This window comes from Brachionichthys hirsutus, chromosome 14 (assembly GCF_040956055.1).
Source record: "Brachionichthys hirsutus isolate HB-005 chromosome 14, CSIRO-AGI_Bhir_v1, whole genome shotgun sequence".
In the NCBI taxonomy this organism is placed as follows: domain Eukaryota; kingdom Metazoa; phylum Chordata; class Actinopteri; order Lophiiformes; family Brachionichthyidae; genus Brachionichthys; species Brachionichthys hirsutus.
The window spans coordinates 6,226,404-6,238,167 of NC_090910.1; the positions used below are offsets into that span (position 1 = coordinate 6,226,404).

Sequence of the window (11,764 nt, forward strand, 5' to 3'; positions counted from 1 at the left end):
CCACAGCGCCGGACGAGTCTATAGCATCAGTCGCATAGCAACAGTATTCCTCGATTGATTCTAAGGTGTCATACAACGGCGCTTGTAGCGCGGTGGCGCCCCCTTCAGGCAAGTCAAGTCAAGACAAATTTACGCACATGATTATTTTACAGAGCATCTCTACCTTATAATAAACAGTCGTATTACTATGAATCTAAGACTGTAATTATTTACATCACGCAAGATGAATCAGACATTTTGGTCAGAACCACTCGCAGTTTCCATATAAACATTCATTACACTGATATTATTGTTTAATATATAATTGTCATAAATCAGCCAAACACATGACAGACAATTTTATCAACACATTTATTGATGCAAGACCATAAACAGGCAAAACATTTTTAAGATTTTTATTATTAAACAGCTTCTTGAAAATACAGGTTTCCACAGACAGTGATTATAAAGCAAAGAGTACAACTACCATAAATTTGGTATCCAAGCGGACATGACCAATATAACAAAGAACCCCCCCCCCAACAAACATTACAGACAAATTCATACCAGTGCAATATGCACACATGTACATTCACACAATCACCGTCAGGTCAGGTACACGAGCAAATGCAAATTTAACGCTGCACATGTATAAATTGAGAAGGGACGGATCTGATTTAATGGCCGTCATGTGACACAAACAGCACTGCATTTCCCTCCCGAGATCTTCCACTGGGACAAATGAAATGTCGATAGAAAGTAATTTTTAAACGAGCAGGAAGGACAGAACCAACGTCGGTTACGTGGACAACATAATGAGCTATCCATAGGTGCTAGTGTCCCCCACTTACCCCTCGCAAATGTAAAATCCTCCTCCGCTTGATATAAAAATAAAGCTGTGTTTCCTCAAAAACCCACCCTTGGACACTCATGTGCCTATAAAACCATCTAGGATCAAATATCAACTCCATTTGGAAAGGAAATTCACCCCCCCCCCCCCCCACCCCTGGAAAAGACCTGGGCCAGGGCATCATTAGAGAGGAGTTCAAGTATAGTGACCATTTGTGTGAGACAATGGAGCAAAACTGTGCCGTTCACCTCAAAGCGGAAAAACACATCAATATTTTATAATATTGATGCAAAAGAAATTCCTCCCGGATTACTGAATGTTTGGAACCGATTGATTTCCGTCTCATGGCTGGCACTCCCAAAAGCATCGCGGTGCAGGCAGCATTTTCAGTCAAAATAAAACGGCAAACTATCGTTTAAAATCACAGTTTAACCTTTTTAATTCACGTCACCATTAACTTCAAAGATTCGGACTTAAGGAGTATTAACTCACTTCAAAGTAATACCATTTCAATAGATAGAAAAAACATGAAAGTGGCATTTAGTTGTTTTTTGCCAAATTATCCTGGCTGTGGATTTGCTAATCTGGAATCAAATCTGTGTTAAATTGGGATTACCTTTCTGTCGATGGTGCTATACCTCTAAATGCTTGTAAGGAGAGGGCCCCATGCTGCTATTTATTAGTAAACCGACTCATATCCCTGACAATCTCTTCACTCTCTATCTATAATGATTATTATAGCACTGGTTTGCTTTTGGGAGACCAAGCCTTACCCAGCACAAACCCCAAGATGGTCAGTCGGAGGGCTCTGCTCTTCCTTGCGTCTACCTCTTGCCCCTTTTATTACCAGCTGGGGGCTTTTTGAGCTGCAGAAGGGGCGCTCCAATACCGAAGCCCGCCACAGGTTGGTTAGAAACTCCGAACGTCAGGCCGGCCGAGGGGTTGAGGCCGGGATTACTGAAGTTGAAGCCTGAGCTGCTGCTGCTGCCAAATCCTAGAGGAGCAGGAGAGAGAACCAAGAAATATAAGAAATGTTTGATCAAAATAAATGAATGGAGAAAACAAGAGGATGAAATCTATTTTTAAACCTGGTTTAAATATATCATAAATGTGATATGGCCAAACTGCCAGCACACATGCGATAAAGGATTCGATGACTTTACGAGGGTGTGCCGACAAAGCCTACTTATAGCAGCGAGGGATCCAGATAAACACACTCCCCAGTGGCTGCACACTGCTTTGAAGCACCAAACAGCTTAACAAGATTTATAAAGGACGCTTGTCCAGCAGCGTCTCAGGAAACGTTCCCAATTCACGGACTGCACTCAAACACAAACCTGCTCTAGCTGGGCAGTGCTGTCATGTACTCGCCAGACATGAAGAGGGTATATAAAGTACACGTGTACCTGCACTCAGACTGCCTCCTGTGGGCTTACTGGTGGAGGAGAAGGCAAATGAAGACCCCCCAGTGCCCACCCCACCAAATCCTGGCCCACCACCAAAACCTGTGGGAGAGAGTGACACGAAAGTCAGATCGGAGCTGTGTCCGGAGGCTAATACTAAGAACGAGCGCGAGCAGCACCTCAGGAGAAGAGGGGGACTATTGCACATCTGACCTTCTGACTGCGCAACATGAAAGAGCTCACAGTAAACTGCAAGGCAACGCAAAAGCCAAAGGATTGTACCACCCCCAACTACAGCTACAAGAGAACGAACCGACTTCATGCGCGTTCAGACCACTCGTCCCCAACACTTCCAAGTCCTCCTCGGCTGGCTGGTGTGGATTGGAAACGCATTTAGCACCCAGAACATTAGTCCAACAGAAAAGCTTTGCGATTTTTTTGGGGGGAACGGGACGGCAGGAGAGGAAATAATCATTGTCGCGTGTAAGAATACAGAGAAAGATGTCTCTCAGATTTCTTGTGGTATGAACGCACTTATCCCCTCGCACAAAGAGGGTGAGGGAGAACTGCTGCAAAGCCACGACTGCACCCCCCCGCACACACACACGCACACACACACAGCATTAAATGCCAGGAGGCACATGGAGATGGTAAGAATGTATGAGGCAAGGGCAAAATGAAATGTAATATTTCGTTTAAGAGACAGAGGTAGTACCTCCAATGGATGAAGAGCCCAAACTAGTGCCCACCGCTGAGGCAAAGGGGTTTCCAAACCCTGCCCCCATGGGTGCCTGGGACCCTAAGACACAGAGAGAGCAAAGGCTTTACTCCGCCGGTGTGGGTGTGTGTGTGTGCGTGTTGCAACCTATGATGCTAATGCCTTCCACCAGTTTCACATGAAACAGACTTTGCTTTAAGGACAAACGTTCAAAATGCTGCTTTAAAGCACGGATAAGGATTCCTGCCATTGATGGTGTGGGAGTAATCTCAGCGGTGCAGCAGCTAAAGGACTACGGTACTTTACACACACGGTGCTTCCGATACAGCATCACACTGCAGAATTTAACAAAATGTGTCACACACACTTGTACCGCTATAAAATTTAAGATAATGCTCCAGCTATAAGCAGTACAACTATTGGCGAAAAATATGTTGCTAGTTCTTTCACTCAGAAATGTGTCCTTTTCTTTTCCAAATATTCTGCAACGCTACAATAAGCTTCAATTGAAAAGAAACAAGGACAACCATTTCTTTGTTTTGAATGGATTTATTGTCAAATTAATATGCAATTACATAAAACACAAACAGTTTCGAGCAGAACTGATTGTTAATCGCTAACTGCTACTGTATTTGACAAGATTCCAAGTTGTAAAAATTTCTGAGTGAATGAACTAGCACACACAAAAAAAAGCAATCACACAGTTATTGAATATACAGTAGCTTAAAAGGCACACCATATTTTATATATATACTGCATCAACAGGCATTGGTTATCTAAGCTGAAACACATTCATTTATAAGTAAAAGCACTCAAGAGTAAGGTAAGCAGGGATTTGAATGGCTTCCTCTCAGTGTAGCCCAGACCAAGGAAGGAACTGAAAGACCAGTTTATCAATTCATTCTTAATGATGAAATGTGGATTCATGACCCGGAACGGGATTCAAGCGGTCTCTCCAGAATTTCTCCAATCTATCAATACTTATTTCAATCCATTTTAATATATTTAAAAACAAGTTGCACCTCGGATACATCTACATACGATAACAGGCTACAAATACCCTTTTTGTCGGATCACATCAAAATTAGATGATTCATTGTGAGAGTCGAGGTTAAACGTAGATACGCGCAAATGTGAAGCTCGACGGAGATTACAAAGACCCTCCGAAAACAAGGCATGCAACAGTAGTACCTTCTAGAAACCATAAGAAAGGCTTTATGCAAGCATGTGATAAGTTGTCAAAGGAAGCGATTAATAACATTCAAATCTGTAACGGCCAACTAACCAAAAGGTCAGAATCAACAGAATTCAGCCAACCACACTCAAAAAAAAAAGATTTCACACACACACACACACACACACGAGCTAAAGTCACTTTTATTTTATATGTATATATAATATGTACACACACACACACACGCACACAAACAGGACCGTCGACTTACAACCTATGCGACTTGCGACAGTTTGCACTGGTCTGTTTTTCTTTTGTCTGCTTACAACCTATTTTTACGACATATCGGAGCGCACACGAGCGAATCAAGTGTACGTCGGTTTCTGTGGTCTCACCCACGATTTCTGCCAAGAGGAAAACGTCTCTTTCTACTCCTCATTTACAGTATCAGGATGTAGCATAATATACTCAAGGTAATTTAACATGGGCCAACTTACGACAAAACCCTCAGAACCATTTGTGGCCATAAGTCAAAAACCTTGTGTGTGTATATATATTTCTTCCAGGCCCAAACGGCATAGACAGGCCATCATTCTCATGCAAAGAACAACTGTAGAAACAAGGAAACACGATTCAAAATCTTGGACAGCTTGGGAATTGAGCCAACAGGTGACCAACTCGGTCTAAAGCTCCCTCAATCATATAAAATGTTTAGAGTCGCTTAACAGAGGACTGGAATGTCCAAAGCAGCGCATTGCCTGTCCTCTCTTTTGAAAAGCAGCGACTCCATCCAGAGAGTTATTTTAGTTCGAGTCATCAAGCACCGCTGGAACTAGCAGCAAACCAGTGCTGGAGAGTGAACTGAAAAAACGTCAAAATCACAAAACGCATTCATTTACAGCTTTTTGTGCCGACAGTCCTAAACTATAAGAAGCATAGAATGTCAAACATCACTGTGCCATGAGAACAGAGAATCCCAGCACACTGACCAGTCTGCTTAATTTGGCACTGATGCACCTTACTGGTACCGAAGGACCAGTGTGAGCAGCAACAAAGATCTTCCTCCTCTTCAGAACTATAAAAACAAACTGAATCGTAACTAAATCAAGATACTTGTCTTGAGAAAGTTTCAAAGCAACGCCACTTTGTAGGATAAAATACCTGAAATTGCAACTTGTGAAAAAGTATTTCTTACACTTCATGTTTAAGTGAACTGAACTTAGTGTGAAATGACCCAGCCCTGCTACGCTAACAGTAGCCCTCGAGTGAAACTTCTATTAAACCTGGAGTGTGGGACATTTGTCATATCAATGAACGTCTGCCATTCAAGCCCTTTGCCAAAAGAGTTCACACAGTGTTGATCATGTCAATCCCTGTCAAATATATCTACGCATTTCACAGTATTTTGGAAATCTTGGGTGTTCAGTGGTGCATTTCATGCCAACTGGACAATACTGCTTCGTCAGAGCTGAAACGGGGAAGGCCTCATGCAACCCAACAAACCCAACACATTTTGAACAGTGAGATTGCTCCATGTTGAAGCCATGGGCTTTATTTTAAAAGTTTAAAAGTTTCCACTTCAAGACCAAACTCAGTAACACCACGGAAAGATAATTCCCCAAGTCAAATGTTATAGTTTAGGTAATTAAATAGTCTGTTTTAGTCCTGAGTGTTTTGGCACCTTTGACCTCCAATCCAATGAGGCACACATCTACGCAAGCATCTGTCCTACACAACCACCGCAGTCAAGTATGGGTCAAGCAAGAGTTCAACAAAGCACCACAAAGTTCTGCTATTGTGTTGCCGTAATACTAGCCACCATACAATATTAATTATGGATTAATTTACAAAACAAAGAAAGTAAATAGAAATAAATAGGTAAATAAATACCGACAAGACCAATATATCCACCTTTGAACAGGCTTAGTCTATGAAAGTCAAATACAAGAGATTAATAATCATTATTTGGCAATAGAACTGTCATTTCCCTAATTATTTTACATTTAAATAGCACTTTTTAAATCTTGATACCAATTTACATGGGTAAAAGAATAGCAAAGCTATATATGTCATACATTTAGAGCATATTGGTATACCAAGATGGCACAGGGTTAAAACAAACAAATGATCAGGAATTGATTTGGCTTCATATAAAAAGGAAAAAAAAAAAGACAAGAAACAAATATTCAAGGGGCAACAAGATGGTGTGCTCTTGCACCACCCAAGGGGATCCCATCGACTATTTGTGAAAGCCTGTTTAAAGAGGTAAAATGGTTCATTACCGTACTTGGTACATATATAAATAGACTAGACTAAATACTTCCTACATGCATCCCAAGTAATCAAAATGTATGTGAATGTTCAAATATCATTACATAAAAAAAAATGAGTCACATTCATCATCCGGGAAACAATGTGTGGTTGTTGGATGTTCACAATCTAAGCAGACTTGACGGTTTTACCAAAAGAGATGCAGATTTTTTTTTTTTTGCCATGTGCTCGTTTAACCATGCCACTCAAATATTGCTTTTAAACTTCACTACTTCAAATTTACAAGAAAAGACAGTAAAACATGCTAATACATAGTATCTTAGTTTGTCCATCAGTATCGGGTGCCCTGATTTGCCAGAAAAATGGTCTTACAGACCAAAGCCTACAAGAAAGTCTGACAATTAGCATTAACGCATCAGAGTTGTGGTTAACAACCACGATGGACAGCATTATTAATGTCAATGTTTTAGTTGTAATATTTTTAGAAAAAGTGAATTTGTGTGCCATTGAGTAATGATGAAACTGAAGCACTATGAAGTGCTAGGTACTACTTCATAGTCTGAGGCTGAGCTAAATATTTTCGCCATACATCCTTTAGATTCGGACAATGGTGGAGCTACTTTTGCCAGCCTCAATACCAGCCTGGTTTGAGCTCGTCCTTCAAAAAGGCAATAAGTCCGGTTGACAAGTTTAATACTATAATGGAAATGGAATGGGTATCTACAGAAAAATAACTTTTTCGCTTGTCCTCCCTGAACACATCCCGACTTGGGACGGTGAAACGTTAACATGCAGCCATTGGCCACCATCAAGCAGTTGGCCTGTAATACACCACGGTGGCATAAAGATCACGCTTCACCTTTTAGCTTATGCCGAGTGTCAAATACTGTGTAAAATCATCTTACTGTTTTCTTTTTACTGGCAGAGATTGGAAGCTTTTAATACGTTTACTGGCATCTTAAAAACATTTAGCATCTTGTCGTTGATTAAATACAAGCCGATAGAAACCCTGCGTTTATGATGCAGACTACGACTGCCTGCTCTCGGACTAAACTGGGATTTACTGGAGAGACCCTGACAACAGGAAGCTGCAGGCCTCCGTGAACAATGGCAACACAATCTTTTTCTACATTCTGTTCAGAAATGTTAAATAAAGGCTCCTGTTTTCTTTTTTGACATGAGAGGATGCCATTTGGCATCTGAACTGGAAGAGACCTCTTGACATTTGGACTGAAGAGAGTAGGAGCTACATTACAGGCGGTCCTCACTTAACGACGGGCTTCTGGAAATTTAGAAGTACGTGTTTAGCGACAAGGAATCGAGACCTTCATCGAGTTGGCTCATTTCAAGCAAGAAGATTTCTGGTTTAAAATTAGATTTCGATGTTCCAATTATAGGTTAAAGAACAATTTTGTAAAAATGAGAATGCTAGACTTTCTCTGCAATTAAATAATGTATCCAATGTTAGCCTCGGCTACTCATTCCGTCATCCTATCAGAGAGAATAGGTATTTGTTTTAGAAAGAGGTTCTCAGTGCAATAACAGTGTCAGATTCTGTCTGTAGTTGAATGAATCGTAAGGTGCATTCGCTAAATGAGTTTAATCGCTTATCTGACAGTGAGACACGAGAGTAAGGCAGAACAAAGGCTTCCTGTCAGGGTGCATCTCTCCCTTTCTAAGGCTCATTTGCTTTTAACTCTGTAATAATCATCAACTGTAAAGTGTTTTCATCTGCATCTTCCAAAAACTGGTCCATTTTAAAAATCACACTTTGATTTTCAAAAACATATTCTATTTGTCCCTTCTCTCCCTCCTGACTTTAAGGTGAGGGAAGCAGAACTTTCTAGAACTTGTAGGCAGTCAGACCTGGAGTTGGCTGCTGTTGCTGGGTCAACGTGGCTGCCATGGCAACCGCTGCTGCATTGGGCACGCTGGAGAACGGAGCAGGCCCGGTTGTGACTCGTGGTGCACTCTGCCACTTCCTGTTAGATGCCCGTTTGCACTCGAAGACGTCCGTGGAGTCTTCCAGGAAGGCCCGTCGGTAAGAAAGGTACTGGTGCTTTAAGATCTGCATCAGACACACACAAAAAAAAAAAATGCAATTAGCATGGTTTACACTCATTTATAAACACAATTGGAGCACATTTTAAAAAGCAAATTAAGGCTGATTAATCACACAGCCCGACACAAAAACGACATTTAAATACAATATCATTTTCAGACAGAGCTGGAAGCAACAGACTGACCTTGACATGCTCATGGACAGACTGGAGTTGGGCAGCCTGAGCAACAAACGTCTGGTACAACTTCTGCATAGCCAAGGTCAGGTCTGAAAACATTTGTGACGAATAGACAAAATAATGGAAAAGGGGGGGGAAAGAGGGCTAGATAATGATGAGCAAGAACCAGAGTCTTATAATACATCTTAAATACACTGATGTTTCTTCCTAAACGTCTTCTTACCCTGAGGAGTGATGTGGGAGCCGCTGCTCTGCGTCGTCAGGTGATTCTCCAGTTCCTCTATCTGCTGTCGGTACTGCTGCAGCTGCACCTCAAACTGCTCTATCAGGCTCCGGAAATAGCTTAAAACAGAAACGTAAAACTCAGTTTAACAGTGTTGAATCCCTAAAATGCTAATTGCAAATATGCTGGAAAGGTTGGACGAGTTGTGGTCAATCAGGACTCGAAGACATTCAACTCAATATATTGAGAGAACGAGAGTAAAGCAGACTGATCTCACAACTTCAAAGTGCCACTTATGCTTTCTGGACTACGATCTGTTAGCCTACTTACTCTGATGGAGCAGTATTCTCATGTTGAAGCCCAGGCGGCGTCTTCTGTGTACGCAGTGCAATGTCAGCATTTTTGAGCTCCTAAAGGAAAAAAGAAACAATTCATTGTTTCAACATTTTCTGGATTCCATCTGTTTCCTGGAGATAATTTCCCACATTTTTAAGCGTAACAAGGTCGCCTATTTACAGCTCTGTGGCTGTGCCTTACAAACGAAATCTAGTTACATCTATCTATAGAAGTGGAACATTTATTATGAATTTTATGAGATATGTGACTGAAATTATGGAACAGTTCGCAAACATGTTCATTTAATAAGACCAGCTGTCATATGCATTTTTTGAGTCCTAAATCTAGTGATGCCTGATTTATACAGCAGTAATGACTACCGGTATGTAACTTTGGTGCAGCGAGACAAAAACTATTTGCGTTATCTCCCACTTGGGCTTGTGTGCACCGTACTATTTTTGATGTATATATTTTTTTTTTTACCTGTGCCGTTTCCAGTTTAAGCTTGTCGATGGCCAGGCCTTGGCGCTGCAGGCCACTGGCACTGACAGAGAGAAGCTGTTTGAGGTTCTTGATGTCATCTTGGACTTTAGAAATGGCCTTTGATGACATTCTGCTGATCTCCTCCTGTACCTGTTTCTGGTCTTTTACAAATTTCCTATTTAAATAAAAGGGAAAAAGCAAAGACTACAGTCCAACAGTGACATCATGAGGATTGAAAGCAAAGCGCTTTGCAATCAGCAGTCAGTGAATACATGCAACCACCCTTACTGAAAATTATCGACATCCTGACAAATGACTGGGGGCAGGTTCTCATCCTTTAAAGCTTTACTGTCCCTAAAGAAAAAAAAAAAGGAGAAATGTTTCTTTATTGCAACAAACCACACTCCTGCAGCTTCCTACAGTCTTACACAGCAGCGCAGCCAGGTGACTAATGGGACTTACTGCGCGTTGGTCCCCGATGAAGCGTCACTCTTATTCTCAGAGGAAGTGCTGAAGTCAATTCCACCCAGGCCAACGCTAGGAGCAGGAGCCGCCGATACTGCGGTGGAGCTAGCCAAGAGTGACCCCAACGTCAACCCACCTCCTGTTCCGAGAGCGGTCTGACTCAAACCGGAAACACCTAGTTAGCATGTGGGGAAAAAGACAGAACAGCGACGGTGAGATCGAGAACTGTTTGTCAAGTTGTCTTGCACGTGGACCAGCTTTTCATCTCACCTGTAGCTATCGCGTTGGAGAAGAGCCCCCCGCCCAGTGATGGGCCCGCTAAGGCTGACGTAGTGGTCGTCGTACCACCGAGACCAAGGGTGTAGCCTGGCGCTGCAAGCTGCTGCGGAGCCGTGGATGTCAGGACTGAGCCAAATGTTAAACCCACCGGGGCTGAGGAAGAGGCGGTCGGAGCGGCGGTGAGGGAGAAAGGTGTGGCTGAGGCCGTGGGCTTGTTGAAGGCCAAGCTGAAGCCAGTGGAAGCCGCTGAAGCGGCCGGGGTGCCTGAGAGGAAGGACGTGCATAAATTAAACCTTAAATTCTGTTTGGATCAAATCTCTAAGATATTAGTTCAGAAATATCCCAAAAATAACAACGTACCTAACGTAAGGCCAGCGGTGGGCACAGTCGCATCTAAAAGAGAACAGCGTCGAAACATGAAACAAGGTGTGTGGCTCAGACATTACTTTAAAAAAAAAAACGGTTTAATTGCACGTCACCGGGTTTGCGTATGCATTTATGACGTAATTACTTGGGGCAGGTGTGCTGAAGGAGAACCCTCCAGTGGGTTTTTGTCCAAAGAGGCTGCCTCCGAGGCCAAGAGATTGGGCAGCGCCAGCGGGGGCCGGGGCTGCAGCCACTGTTCCCAGAACAGGCCCAATGGAAAAGCCAGCAGAGCTGGCCACGGGTGCACTATGAGAGCAAGAAGACCAGCCCCCCAAAAAATACAAATAAATATGGATTACGAACATGGCCTAACTAAAGTGGAACACCTAAACACAAAGTCTGACTTAATTAAGCAACACACTCGACTATTCTTTGCACAAATACAACTTAAACTCAAAAACAAAATAATTTCAACACTTTAAATATTGACTTCAGAATTTTTGTAATTACATTCCATATTTTAAATGTATTTATTATTTTATTTTGCCAAGACAAACTACAATTGTTACACAGAGTGGCTCCGCTAAACAGCAGCGATACAAGATGGGGGAACCAGCGAGCACACGAGACGCGGCACATTACCGAACATAAACCAACAACCTTTGTGCTAACATTGGATTGGTGACATCACACCGTTGTTGCACGTCAGTGCTACACACAAAAGTTGTATCGTCGACATTTCACGATTACAGTATTCATACAAAAAAAGCAGTCATGCAAGTTTTTCCAACGTGCTAACGTCAGGCTGTGTGCTAAGCTAACGTTAGCCAAGTGATGTCAGATGTCATTACCTTGTTGGCGTCCCGAAGGAAAATCCCGTCCCGGCGTTGGTGGAACCGATGGTCCCCGATCCAAAGTTAAAGCCGGACATTTTACTTTATGATTTATCAGCTGGCTACAGCGACACATCAGCGCCC

General features: G+C 42.4%; 1 protein-coding gene across 1 annotated transcript; it reads right to left on the minus strand.

Moving 5' to 3' along the window:
• Positions 1-1,653: 1,653 nt before the first annotated feature.
• nup58 (nucleoporin 58) lies at positions 1,654-11,731 on the minus strand. Its single transcript, XM_068748059.1, has 14 exons — positions 11,639-11,731; positions 10,933-11,093; positions 10,782-10,814; positions 10,413-10,685; positions 10,140-10,317; positions 9,966-10,031; positions 9,678-9,852; positions 9,189-9,268; positions 8,859-8,977; positions 8,642-8,724; positions 8,262-8,463; positions 2,948-3,031; positions 2,236-2,334; positions 1,654-1,823 (listed from the first exon to the last, which is right to left on the minus strand). The coding sequence occupies exons 1-14, from the start codon at positions 11,716-11,718 to the stop codon at positions 1,654-1,656; spliced, it is 1,803 nt and encodes a 600-aa protein (XP_068604160.1). The 5' UTR covers positions 11,719-11,731.
• Positions 11,732-11,764: the final 33 nt, after the last annotated feature.

What these genes read in the sequence shown, in the direction of transcription:
- nup58 (XM_068748059.1), bottom strand. Translation starts at nt 11,718, where the DNA reads ATGTCCGGCTTTAACTTTGGATCGGGGACCATCGGTTCCACCAACGCC. An exon ending in TCATCGGGGACCAACGCGCA is followed by an intron (nt 10,032 to 10,139) that starts GTAAGTCCCATT and finishes TTTTTTCTTTAG; the next exon opens with GGACAGTAAAGCTTTAAAGG. An exon ending in GAGAATACTGCTCCATCAGA is followed by an intron (nt 8,978 to 9,188) that starts GTAAGTAGGCTA and finishes TTCTGTTTTAAG; the next exon opens with CTATTTCCGGAGCCTGATAG.